This window comes from Dermacentor variabilis, chromosome 4, assembly GCF_050947875.1.
Source record: "Dermacentor variabilis isolate Ectoservices chromosome 4, ASM5094787v1, whole genome shotgun sequence".
Classification (NCBI taxonomy): Eukaryota; Metazoa; Arthropoda; class Arachnida; order Ixodida; family Ixodidae; genus Dermacentor; species Dermacentor variabilis.
The window spans coordinates 180,653,283-180,666,841 of record NC_134571.1 but is presented as its reverse complement, the minus strand read 5'-3'; the positions used below and the strand labels follow the sequence as shown (position 1 = coordinate 180,666,841).

The following is a 13,559-nucleotide window of genomic DNA, read 5'->3' as shown; positions in this document are numbered from 1 at the left end:
GCCTCTTGCAAAGCACCCTCGACCTGCCCTTCCCATCCAATGGAGCACCAGATAGTGATGTCATCCGCATAGATCGTGTGGTTGATGTTCGGGATTTTGTTCAAGGCTCTCGACAGGTTGATCAGGGAGATGTTGAACAGCGACGGGGAGGTCACCGCCCCCTGAGATGTTCCCTTTGGCCCAAGCTGGATTTCGTGGGTCAAAAACTCGTCAATCTTGATTCTAGTGGACCTTGTGGAAAGGAAGGAGCGCACGAAATTGTACGCACGTTTGCCGACGTTACACTCTGCCAGGCTCTTGAGAATAATGGCGTGCGATATGTTGTCAAAAGCCTTTTCCAGATCCAAGCGGAGAATTGTGTCGGCGGAGGTAGAGTCAATGATCTGGTGCTTGATCAGTCTCACGGCGTCGTGAGTCGAAAGCCCCGGCCGAAAGCCAATCATGTTGTGTGTATAGCATTCGTTAGACTCGAGATGGTCAGTGAGGCGGTTAAGCATGGCGTGCTTGGTCATCTTTCCAACACACGACGTCAGGGAGATGGGCCTTAGATTGTCGATGCTCGGCGCCTTGCCTGGCTTCGGTATGACTACCGTGTAGGCTGCTTTCCAGCTCTTGGGAATGAGGCCGCTGCACCAGATATCATTCATCTTGTGCGTAAAAAACTCGATTGAGGCGTCGTCGAGATGCTGGAGCATTTTGTTGGTGATCCCGTCGGGCCCAAAGGCAGATCTGCCGTTCAGAGATGTGAGACCTCGCTTGACCTCAGTCACGGTAAAATCCTCGTCCATAGATGGTACGTCACGCCCTTCGTACTACGGAAACGGGGGGGGCACCGGATCGCCCGTGGCCGGCAGGTACTTGTCTATGAGGTGCTCCGTGACTGCCTCATCTGGAGTCGAGTCGGTGGCCAAATGGACAGCTTTCGCCAAAGCTCTCTTCTGGTTGGACTTGGTGTTGCCATCGTGCAGTAGGTGCCTAAGGAGACCCCAGCTTTTAACGTTCTTGAGCTGGCCCTCCATCGAGTCGCAACAGCTCGCCCCATTGCTGCTTGCATAGCACATTGCCATGAACCTCTATCATCTTGTTTATATCGGAAATTTTCTTGCGTAGTCTTCTGTTATGGCGCTGAGTCTTCCATCTCACGAGCAGTGCCTGCTTGGCATCCAACAGATGCGCCAGCCTACTGTCCATCCTGTCAACCTCCAGATCGATTGTCACCTCTTGGTGGTTCTAGCCGCATCCTTCTTTATCTCGTCGCACCAAGAGTCTAGGTCCATATCGTCGTTAAGGACGCGCTCGAAGCGGCTGGCTCGGAACAAGTCCCAGTCAGTGAACCTAAAGGTCCTCGTTAAGTTACGGGCAGCCTTGATCACCGCTTCGATGATGCAATGATCGCTGCCGAGGCCCATGGCTGTGTTGGTCCACTTGACGTTTTCCAGGTTCTTGACAAAGGTAAGATCCGGAGTCGTATCTTGGCACACCGAGTTCCTTCTCCTGGTTGGAAAGTCTTTATCGGTTATCAGCGTAAGATCTTCCTCCGTTGCCGCGTCCCATATGTCTCTACCCTTCTCCGTATTGGTACAATAGTCCCACGCCTGATGCTGGGCATTAAAATCGCCCATGACGACTAGAGGCTGACAGCCGGCCAAATGCACGGCCTTCTTGAGAATACCACCAGGCCTGGCTCTGTGAACGCTGGGTCTGCAGTAAACATTCAGTATGAAGATAATGTTTCTTCTTAAGCGCTGCGTAGGGGGGTCGACAAGGAGTTCGGCCATGACATACTCGATCCCATTGTCCGCGGGACCAACGTCTCGCTGAAGGCACGTGAACTTTTTACTTACCAGGATAGCGACCCCTCTTCCTCCTTCATTGGAAGCCACCGTAAGGAAACCGGGTAGCTTGATAGGTGATGATGTGATCGTTTCTTGCAAGGCGATTACTTGGGGTTTGTCCTATAAGCTTTTTAGGTATTGTCGCAGGGTCTCCCGTTTGCTGACGAACCCTGCGCAATTCCACTGCCACATTGTTATGACGTTAGTTCTGTTATCCATGTTTGGGCGTGGGAATGGATTGCGAAAGCGCCGCATTCATAATGGCACCCTCCGTCGGTGATGCAATGACGCTGTGCAGCTTTGGGACTTGTGCTGCAGATGTGCTTGGGAAAGATCCGTGGATCGTCCCCTCCAGAATAAGTATTCTAGCGCTGAGGGCGACCAGGCCCAGCTGAGGGTGCGCGATCATTTCTTGTACGCGAGAGAGACCTGTCTGTATGTTGTAGAGGGCGTTCTTGAGTTCTACCATCTAGTCTCCCCTTGAGTCATCCAGGGCACGCCGCTTCAATGCAGCCGTCTTGGGAGGGGCCTCCACTGTGTCCATGGCCGAAGAGCGTGCGGCAGGCTGAGAAGCTGGCTGTGGGAGCGCCAATCTTCGTATTTCCGCCATCTCGGCGGCTAGCCGACTGATTTCCTGCTTGAACAGAGCGTTTTCCTTCCTAAGACTATCATTGGCACGCCTAAGTTCTTCGAGCTCATTCGTGAGACGCAGGTCGTGCGAGTCTTGAGAGTTGGACGCTTGCGTTTGGTTGCCATGGGCCCTATCGGCCCAAGTTAGAAAGGACTTGCCTTTACCGCCGTTGGGGTCTTCGAACGTGAGCTGTTGGATGAGTCGCTCCCAGCACGGGACTTGGAGCAGCTTCTCGAGCTGGAGCGCGCTGTAGAAGGCGATGTGAGTCGCGATCTCGAGGTACAGCGACTTCGGGAGCCCCGTCGGCTTGTAGAGCGGCTTCTCGAGCGCAAGCGTCTTCTGTCTCTAAGGTTGGCGCTGGATGAGGCTTGCGGATCGGAGGATCGAACGATCGACGGCGTGGGGAGCTCCTCTTGCTGCCTGGCACGCTCGAAGCGTTGTCGGCGAACGGTGTACGGCATCTTGAATCTATGCGAACATTTTTTACCGGCTGTAAGGTGCGGACCGCCCCAGATCTTGCATTTTTGGGGTGCATTGATGCTGCTAATCAGGATTTGGCAGGCTGCATCCCCGACAGATGACGTCGCTCGGTGTTGGACATACAACGGTGCGATGCCCGTGTCTTCCGCAGGCGTGGCATACGTCCACTTGCTTTCGATATAGGGAACATTTCATCAGGAACGTTCCGTACCTGACAAAATTCGGTACCCGCTGCCCATCAAAGGCGATGATGATGGCCCCAGTCTGAGCGATTCTCTTGGCTGCTAGTGCAAGATTGTTGTTCTGGTTAACAATCTTGCCATGCACCGTCGCTGGGTCGTCTTGTAACGGTATGCCACGTATGACCCCCTTGCACGTGGAGTGCGGGGCTGTCTCGTACGCGCAGAGTTCGTGGATCTTGCCTGTGATTCGGAGTTGCTTGATGCGGGCATATTGATCGGCATTCTCCCGTCTGGGAGTGCTGGCTACCATGATGTTTTGCTGTAAGTTCAGGCACACAGTGTCTTGTGTGAGCGCGTGCTGGCTGATGCCGGAGGCTGCAAGTATTGCGTCAGCCACCGTGGCCGCTCCCATTTTGGAAATATTCAGCCCACCTCTTGGTTTAATAACGATCTTCGTGTCTTCTTTGGGAAGAACGGGCATTCGGCTTGCCCTAATAATCTTGCTCTATATCCGCTAGAATGGTCCGCTAGAATTGTAGCTATGGGGAGCCAAAGGCGTTGCCATGGCGTTCGGGTTAGCTTCTCGCGATTTGGCGCCAGCTTTTCTAGCACCTGCGGTTTGTCATCCCTGCTTTTGAGTGACTTCCTCCGGGAGAATATTTCCCCCTCTACTTGATATTCCATGATGGTAGCGGATGAGTGGCACTGAGCCGCCCCGGAGGCCAAGGCGTAGTCTCCGAAGTGCTTGTTAGACGCCGCCAACGGATCTACAGGAATGTCCGTAAAATGGTGAAAAGCCACTCACTGTGGCAAAAAAGGTATCCACGTGGTATTCTTGGGTACCTGGGCTGCCACAAAAAGCTGCTCCGTGGATATTCTGAAGTCCACCTTCCCATTTTGGACACCGGTATAAATGTTTTGTCCGGTTGGCTGTATCGCGCTCGCTTCGAAGTATATTTCCTTGAGAGCCTCTATTAATTCCTCATTCGGGCCTAGAAATTCCTCCGCGATCCTTTGCAATGTTCTGCTGGTCACTGATTTGGGCTTTTCCTGGTCTAAGATATTCGTCACGATGGCCCAGGTTTTTGTAGTGCTCAGTATTTCTTGTAGCGAACTGCAGAAGTTGAACCGCCCCTCAGTTGCCAATTTATTATCATATCAATTTGCTTCCTCTGCCAGAGCTGCGATCCTGCTCAGAAGGTTTCTGTTAAACGTTGTTTTCGCGGCATTTCTTGCAGCTTATGCCTGCTTTCTCACAGGCTCAGGAGGTGGCTATCAACCACTGGTGTTTCCGCCGTTTATGTAATCTATTTCAATGCCTGCCCGTGTGCTGCTGTAATGAAATCGGATCATTCGCCCATGGACTCCGGTTCGATTGTGGGTGGAGGGTAGTGGAGTTCGAACATTGTCCCCGCCGCCCGGCATAGCCTGGGAGTCGATAAGGAAATGCTGATGAGACAGTGACCACTCCCTATATTTTTACCTAGGTTGGTCCAGATGGCGTTGCTGATGTTGCGTGTGAAAGTGAGTTCCGGCAACGTGTCTCTACTCTTGCTGTTGGCGATCCTGGTGGGCATGGTTCGGAGCGTGATCAAGCTCAGCGCAGCCTGGATGCAGCGTGTTAGCAAGTCGTTCCCTTGGGTGTGTTTTTTGGGTAGCCCCATGCGGGGCTTGGAGCGTTGAAATCTCCCAGCACCCGAGTCTTGGTACCCAAGCATCCGCAAGGAGTTTGCTAAAATCTTCATTCCTGTTTATTTGGGCGGACTGTGCAAACTTACTATTATAGTTTTTGCCTGGCCTCATTTTAGAGGGAATAAGCTTATTATTTGGTGATTGATTTGAAGATTTTCTATCTACTCTGCTTTGGCCGCGATAGTTCTGATCACCAAGGTGGCCACGCGGGGATATGTTGAATTTAGCAGTGTGTAATATTCTCGCCTCTTGACCACGTTGGGGACAATTTACTGCTGGCATACTACATCTGGTCGGATTGGTGCACCGTTTATATAATTTTTATGTACAGCAGGGCGCTTGTTAAAGGTGTGGCAATCCTATTGCCAAATTTCTGTTTGTTCCCCGCGTTTCAATGTAGTTTGAGCCATGATATACGAGAGCCTCCGCGTCGTCCCGACCCACATTTGATGGTTTGTGGGTGACGATGGGTCCTTTAGAGGGCTCTTATTATTTGCTTTCGGCAAGTCTACCACAGTCTTGTTTACATACTGTTTCTGGATTCTCAATTCCTCGGCGATGAGCGATTTTATGCCTTACATAAAATTCGTGAAAAGTTAGTGGAGATTCGCAATGCTACTTCTATTTTCGTGGACTTGGTTCTGGATGTGTTCGATAAGGTTGTGATTATGCGTGGGTATGCCAAGAAGTACGTCACCTCTTCCCTCACGTAGTTACAGTTTGCTTTCTTGGGTGTAATGTATTTCCGTCTTGTGGCCCTCGGGGCTGACCGCCGGGCCAGAGGCCTGCAGTTTTTAATTGTGTTTTCGAACTTATTTTGCAATGAGGAGATTGCCAATTGGAATTCTTTGCGCTCGGCCGCCATTTAAATCTTGAGCTGTTCATTTTCTTTCATTAGTTCTTGTTTTAATCTACGATTTTTCTGCATTGCTGACTCTCTGTTAGTAGAGCACTGGATGTTACCACCCCCACCAAGCTCGCCTGAGTGTTTGGTTGGTTGGCAGCTGCTCCTTCTGCTCCGGTTCCAGTCGGGGGGGGGGGGTTCTTCCGGTCCTTTTTATTGGCCGACGTGTTCTTGAGGTTTGGTTTCCAAGTAGTGTACTCTGGTTTGTTGGCTTTGGTTTGGCATGTCCTCCATGCGGGTCTTGATCGTGATCGTGATCTTGATGGGACTTACTTTGGCTCAGCGATTCCTGCCATTCCAAGCTGAACCATCGTGGGGGTCACTGTTGCTTTATTTCAGGGAGTCTTTCTTCAAATTAATCCACACCAATTTTCGTTGACGCTGCTCGATTCGAGAAGTACAGGGGGCGATGTTCTCTAGCTTCTTTCTACATAAACGGTCGCCCGTCGCGAGTTCGTCGCCACTGATGGAACACTTCGGTGATCACTCGTCGTGAGCACCCCGCATTGAAACACACGCTGATATCGGGTGTTTGACACACATTGGTACGATGATCCGTCGACCGACATATTTTGCAAACCTGGATTGTGGGTTTGTATTTGTAGCAGACCGCTATGGCTCCAACGAAGTACAGACACCTTGGAATCACCTTTCCGTTGAGTAACCATCACCGATTTTTATGAGCCCAGCATACGGGCTCTTTAAATCTTCAGACCTTGAGTGCGGAACCGCAGATTCCCCATTAGTTCCGCGTGAGGTGTTCCGAGTGGGAAGCCGTGAACAATGCCTCGCAGAACATCTAGATCTGCCACATATCAATTAAAGGAGTGAAGCTGCTCCCTGAATTTTAGTTGTCTAATTTCTCGCAGCCTTCCGCCACTTGTTCATGTGGTGTGGATAATATCACAATATTGGATCCGGGATGAATCCGCAGCCAAAAATGCTGCATCTAAAACTATTCTGCTAGGCCTCTATCACTGCTATAACGAGCTCCGATCCAAGCAGATATTTAACGATGACATCCTTGTGTGGCCTAAAAATGACATTGATATCATCCTTCGGCAGAGGCGGCGGTCCACGGTGTTTCCTACGTCAGAAGGTGGTACGATGCTTTTCACACTAATAACCTGACTATTCTCGTGTAGTCATCACAACAGTGAGTAGGGCCGTATCTCTTGCGATAAAGCAGTATTCGTGATGCCAATGCAAAATCATGAGTTCCTTCGAGGAGCCTTTTTTGTTGCAATTATTTTCCGTCCCCTACTGCACTTCCCAGGGCATGTGGTACGGTTGAAACAGTAAAATGTTGGTTACTTATTCTCATGTACCTTTAAATGCGCCAGGGGACCAATGTAGTCATCAATATCTTGTTTCGTGATAGCTTAATGTTTAGCGATGATTCCTTGTATTGCTGCCGTCACGTGAAGAATCTGGTTTAGTCCTTCCAGGAACATGCACAATGCTGAAATCCAGTCTATCCCCAGTAAGTTTCAGCCATTTTCCTCCATGTTTAGCAATGGCAGTAAGTAGTCGCAGTGCCTGAATCACAGAAGTGCCTGTGCGGAGACAATGACGCCGATCTCTTTTGAGGACCACGTGCGCAGTTGCAGAGGGTGCTTGTACAGCTTAGGAGGATGCGTCTTTCATGAGCGTCGATATATCAACTGAGTAGCATGGAACCATGTGGACCCAAAATCTACATCGAATTGCAGATATTAACATTACCTACCAAGCTAACTGACAACTTTGTCATTAACTCCGGCCACTCAAAGCATTCAGCACATAGCAAGATTTGCATGCGGACGACTCATCAACTGAAGAAAATGACAAGACGTTGTAGAGTTGACTCCAAATATTGGAATGTCGTTGCTTGATCTACTTTCCCTTGTTCAGGAGGTCGTTTTAAAGTGCTCTTTTTTAAGGCGTACCCGACGCTCACATGCCTCCAATTTGAGAGTAGGCGCATCGCGCCAGCTCCAGCGTCGGTAGCACTGGCTTTCAGTCAAACTCGCGTCCGGCCCTCGTATGTTCAACATTTTCAGAAATTCTGCCACGTTCCACGCAGTTATGACCCTTTGCTTACGTTTGGAGGCCGTGTCTGGTGAAAGATGCAATCTCCACAGATTGCTAGAAGACAAGTCCTTTTCGGCAAAACAGTGTTTTCTCAGGTGTTCGGTGTGAATTTTATGGATGAATCAATCTCGCACCATGATGTCCTGGGGAAATATCGATCTGTAACCTTTTGCTTTCATCGTCCTTGATCTTGAAAAGCCATTAACCGTCATAAGTTGAAAAATATATTCAATGCTAGTTTTTTAGCTCACTGTTATAGCAGCTTAACTACACTTCTGGCAGTAGGCCGTGACTCTAGAATAAATAACAGCTCAATATTTCGAAAGGCTTGAGATGAATGTTCTCCGTTAATGTCATCACCACTATCTAGAAACTAGCCCGATTGAGTGTTTTTCGCGCGACCAACACGCACACCTTTTCGAATGAGTCGGAGCAGACGTATTAAGCAGGATAGTACACTGATGTTTTCACCGTCGATGTGATTGAAGTGCCGACAGAAAGCCAGGAGTTGAACCCAACACCCCTAACTTTTGTCGGAAAAGTAGTTCACGTTGCCATGTAAACTACAGTCGCCCTGGGGCGCTATACCGTAAAAGTAGGGCCGTATAACGTAAAACTATTCCAATATGTTTTTATTCCAATCTCCTGGCGTCAAATTTGGGTGGCCGCCGACGTAAGCACCAGGTGGTCACCCGCAGGGTTGTCTGAACAAACCAATCAAATGCTCCCCTCGTCCATAGGAGCTCACTTTAGTTTGTTTGAAAAACGAATAACATCGGTTGCACTGAGCGGCTTGTCTTATCTAATTGGCTCACAAGAGGCGAAGAGCATGCAATTGTAGAGGGATTCGAAGGGGCCGAGCCAGTTCACTGAATACTGATAACCGGATGAAGAGGGTGCTGCGGGCATCTTCGATTAGTCCGCTTTCTCTTACTTAGCTTGCGGTTGCTCGTCGACAATCGTGGCCGCATGCAATGGAAGCTTAAGAATAACGCTAAAACATATCCTCACCAAAGAAGAGTTGGCAGAACGAGGGCGTAAATGTGCCGAAAGTTATCGAAAACGTTACACGGCCACGCAAAAAGGTTTATTACACGCAAATAAACCCATGCTCTCCGGCAGGGGCAAGTAGCCAGTGCCAGAGCGATCGGCGGCAGCCATCTTTTATTGCTTGCGGAACGGGGCAGCCTGCGGCTATTCAGAAGAAAATTCAGTTTTGTTCGGCATATTAATGCATATTTAACGCGTACGCGTCACTTTGACACGATAAGTTTTTGCGGTTTTGTGACGTCGCGTCTGAGGCTGGCGAAGTGGCTGCAGCCCGAAAGCATTTGCCCAATAGCCGAGGGCAAATGCAAAAAGGGGTCGAATCAGAAATACCTATTTTTGTTTTGTTCGGTCAAATTATGCATAATCAATGTGTACACGTCATATCAGATGGGGAGCAATCGCGGTTTTAGTAACGTCGCGTGACAGACAGGTGAAGTGGGGGTGGTCCAAAAAAGATTTTGAGCAATCGCAGTGTGCTGATTGCAGAATTGGAAAAGAAAAGTTTGGAATAGTTTTACGTTATAGCGCCCCTATTCTAAACTTTTCTATTCCAATTGTGCAATCAGCCCTCCGCGATTGGTCAGAAACCTTTTTTGGACCACCCCCACTTCACCTGTCTGTCACGCAATGTCACGAAAACTGCGATAGCTCCCTATCTGATATGACGTGTACACACTGATAATGCATGATTGTACTGAACAAAAGAAATATGGTTATTTCCGATTCAACGCCTTTTCGCCATTCGCCCTATGCTACTGGTCAAAAGTTTTCGGGCTGCAGCCACTTCACCTGCATGTCACGCGACGTCACTAAGCGGCGAGGACTCACCGCGTCAAAGTGACGTGTACGCGTTAAAGGTGCATGAATATGCAGAACAAAAGTGAATTTTCTTCTGAAAGCCGCAAGCTGTCCCGTTCCGAAGGAAATAAAAGATGGCTGCCGCCGATCCCTCAGGCACTGGTTACTCACACCTGCCTGAGAGCATGGATTTGTTTGCGTATAATAAAACTTTTTGCGTGGCCGTATAACGTTTTCGAGAACTTTCGGCACATTTGTGAGCTCATTCTTCCAACTCTTCTTTGCTGAGCATCTGTTTTATCGTTATTATTAAGCTGCCGTTGAATGCAGGCGCGATTTTGGACAAGCCACCGCAAGTTAAGTAAGAGAAAGTGGACCAATCACAGGGGCCGGCACCACCCTATTCATCCGTTTATCGAGTGCAGTGGCTCAGCCCTATGGAATCCCTCTCCCCTTGAGCGTGCTCATTACCTCTTGTCAGTCAATTAGATAAGACAACCCGCTCAGTGCAGGCAATGTTATTCGTTTTTCCAGCAAATAAACGTGACCGCCCATGAAAGAGGAGAGCGTTTGATTGGTCTGTTCAGACAACCCTACGGCTGACCGCCCGATGCTTGCGTCGGCGGTTACGCAAATTTGATAAAAAACATATTGGAATAGTTTTACGCTATAGGGCCCCTGGTTGCTTTTTTTAGAATTAGGGCTAACAAAGCGAGTTGTCGTCGATAATAGCATGTCTTAAACCAAGAAGCAAAACGAAATCATGTGCATTCTAATCTTCAACCTGGCACGCGCAATAATGGAAGAGCTTGTTTTGTTGGTCAGCAAGCGGCCAGTGCAAACGCGTAAACACTCGACCTGATTGAACTACATTTCCGTTCCTCAGTGCGCCACTGTTTCTAATCCAGCAGCTGTTCCACACACCTGTAAACCCAGTTCACAGGACACACTTACCAATTCATTTATGTCGTTTTTGAAGAGAATGGGGCGCATTCAACGATAAAGAAAAGTGGTGTAGATATGACCGAAAGCTGCGCTAGTTGGTAAGGATTCATTATGCAAACAAGAGGTGAGACGTGCACACAGGACGCAATAGTGGATAAGTTGCGTTCTTGTTGTCCACTTCTCTACTCTTGTGTCCTGTCTGCACGCCTCACCTCTTTTTTGCATAATGGTGTAGATATGCCTCTTCTTTGCAACTAAGCCGTCATGAAATGTAAACGTGGCTTTCTAGAATGTTGTTGTCAGAAACAGGCAGTTTATTCGGAGGCGCGTTCCAACCCTTTAGTATCTACTTAAGCCTACTAATAAAGTGATACTGATGTCTAACATGCGTACCATTTCTAAAATTCATGTTTACTATGTGCGACAAATGTGTGCTTCTTTTCTTTCAGATACGAGCATGCGATAGCTGGAGGAGGCGCCTATTGCGTGGTGAAATTTTACCAGCTTAAGCCAATCGCAGTGGTTAAAGGCTCGTCATACGGCGGCGAAGAAAGCAACGAAGTTTATGGAGCTGGTACATTCTATACCCTCGCAATTCGTGCGACAAAGGATAGTTACTATGGCGAATCTTTCGGGGTGAGTGCATTCTTTTCATAACCCCACAAGATGTCAAAGTAAAACTCCACAAAAACTTGCACACATCCGACGCACATCTTCGGATCTGTGTGGTGCGAGCTCTGTTGGACAACTTAATCAATTTCTGTATCGATTCGTCTATTTCGTTCCTGTGGCGTTGCAAGCAAACATGCGCGGGCATGCGCCCGACTACACCTGTGCAACGCGTTGTGGGACCCCCGGCGATTAGGTCAAATTGTTGTTTGCCGTTTGTGCGATGGAAGCATAAGTCCTATTATTCCCTGATAGCCAGAGCCCCAGGCTGCTGTGCTGGGGGACCGAAACTCGCTCTCAGCTTCGAGAAGAGATTAAGTTTTTTTTTTCAAAACTGTTAGACTTTCAGAAAAGCGGCGAGAGGTCATGCGAACGCAACAAAAGAAAAGGCTTCATGAAAGAGGAAATAATAACACTCAAGGCTTTTTCACAGCGCAGCGACGTTAATAGTTCTTAAAGCTATCGTGAATGTAGTAAGTAACTATCTTTTTATTACGTCTGTTTCGAGGCTCAAAGTATCTGAACGAGAATTGCGCAGTGGCGTTTTTGGTGGGGGGAGGAGGAGAAAATAAAAAGGGAAGGCAGGATGTTAACCAGAAATGGTGGAATGTCCTAAGGTACTCGAGGGGCCAAGCAGCACTACTAGACGTAACTATTACCTTGAGGGCGTCTTCTTTTGGGCCGCGTTCCTGCTATTGGTACTATACTCTGTCACATAATGGGTGATCATTTTAAAATTTTGCACAATTTTGAAAAACACTTGTTGCTGATAGCATAACTCCATTACATCACCCGGAATAGCCAAAAGGGTGGACATGCACGGAGACTGGCCACTTGGTGGCAAACATTCATTATCCCCTTTTTAACACACCAAGTTAACGAAAACTAACGTTAATAATAAAGGAAACATCAGCAAATTAACGTTACAATTAACGAATTACCGTAACAAATTAACAAACATTTTATGATTAGCTTTTCATTACTGCCTTAAAGCCAGTGTAAGTAATGAATGTGAAGGTAGCAGGCGCATTTTGTATGGCACCCTCATTCAGCTTTTCAATCTTGAAGGGACACTAAAGGGAAAAATAATTTCTTCTACATCAGTAAACTACATTTCTACGATGACAAAAACACCACTCTTACCACGATAAGACGTTTGGTAATCCAGAAAAAGCGCAAGAACCAAAAACTGGTGGCGATGCCTCCTTCAATGTCCCGCACCTGGTGGCTGTGACGTCATAGATTTTGACGCATCTTCTAGGGCCTATTCAAGCAAATAGCGGTACATATTGACTACATTGTGTTCTAAAGGAAACAAATATTTAATATTACAAGTTCCAGGAGCCTTTACTGAGTCAACCCAGCCCATGTTCTAAAACTTACTTTGGAATCCCTGACGTCACACTGACGTACCGGCGTCGGGGTTTCGGCGCGAAATTCAAATGCTGATACTTCGACCTTGATTTTCTCATCTAATAATGAAACTATTATTTTGAAATGACTGCCTGCAAAGTTCACAAACAATGCTTTCTTAGTCTAAACTGATTTACTGTTTCGCTTTAGTGTCCCTTTAATGGTCGCACCTAATTCGGCAAATTTTCGCGAAATTTCAACGATAAATACCCACACTATGAGGAATAAGCATCGCCCTATCATAACACATGGGAATCTCCCCATGCAACGACACCACCCACCATCGTACATCCCACAATAGAACAGTGGGTGGCCGTCTAGTCCTGCTCGGACCTGTGTAACCACTGACAGCTGGTGTGCCGAGCCCAGCAGGCATCCAAATCGGCAGAATTCCTGCAGGGATGACACCCTCCCCCAGGCGGAAGCATGAAAACAAAAGTCAGCTTGCGTTCCTTCTTTCTGTCGTGCTTTTTTGTCGGAAAGCAACTCTTGTTTCATCCTCGTTCGCACTATAATTACCCGAATCGCACGCAGGCTTCGATAACCGATGGAGGACTTGCATACACAAGGCGAAAGTTGGTGAATGTTTCGGGAATTCTAAAGTAAACCAGGCCTTTTGAGTTATGAATGCGGGCACTTCGCAATTCTAGTCGTAGTTTTACATTCTGCATAGTTCGCCAGCAAGATTATTACACAGGACGTTACGGTGAGTGATGTATAATCAGGCGACGCTTCGCGCACGCGACATTTCTTTACAGCATAGTTCTTCGTTACCGATGTCTCACAAGTCCGCCAAATAAGGAGATACATAATTACTTTTCAGTTTTGGCAGCGTTTATTTCTTCACTGTGGCTACGACGTGACAACATTGTCACAATCTGAAAGTG

At 48.0% G+C, this 13,559-nt stretch overlaps 1 protein-coding gene across 3 annotated transcripts in view; it reads left to right on the top strand.

Annotated features, from left to right (window-relative positions):
- The window catches only part of LOC142578084 (uncharacterized), a 151,508-nt gene that overhangs the window by 62,178 nt on the left and 75,771 nt on the right, over positions 1 to 13,559 (top strand). For all 3 annotated transcript variants that reach the window (XR_012827160.1, XM_075687503.1, XM_075687502.1), the window contains one exon: positions 11,040 to 11,226. Coding sequence is in view for 2 of the 3 variants with exons in the window: in XM_075687503.1 (XP_075543618.1) it covers positions 11,040 to 11,226 (187 nt within the window). In the remaining variant the exon portion in view is untranslated. The remainder of the gene's footprint in view (positions 1 to 11,039; positions 11,227 to 13,559) is intronic.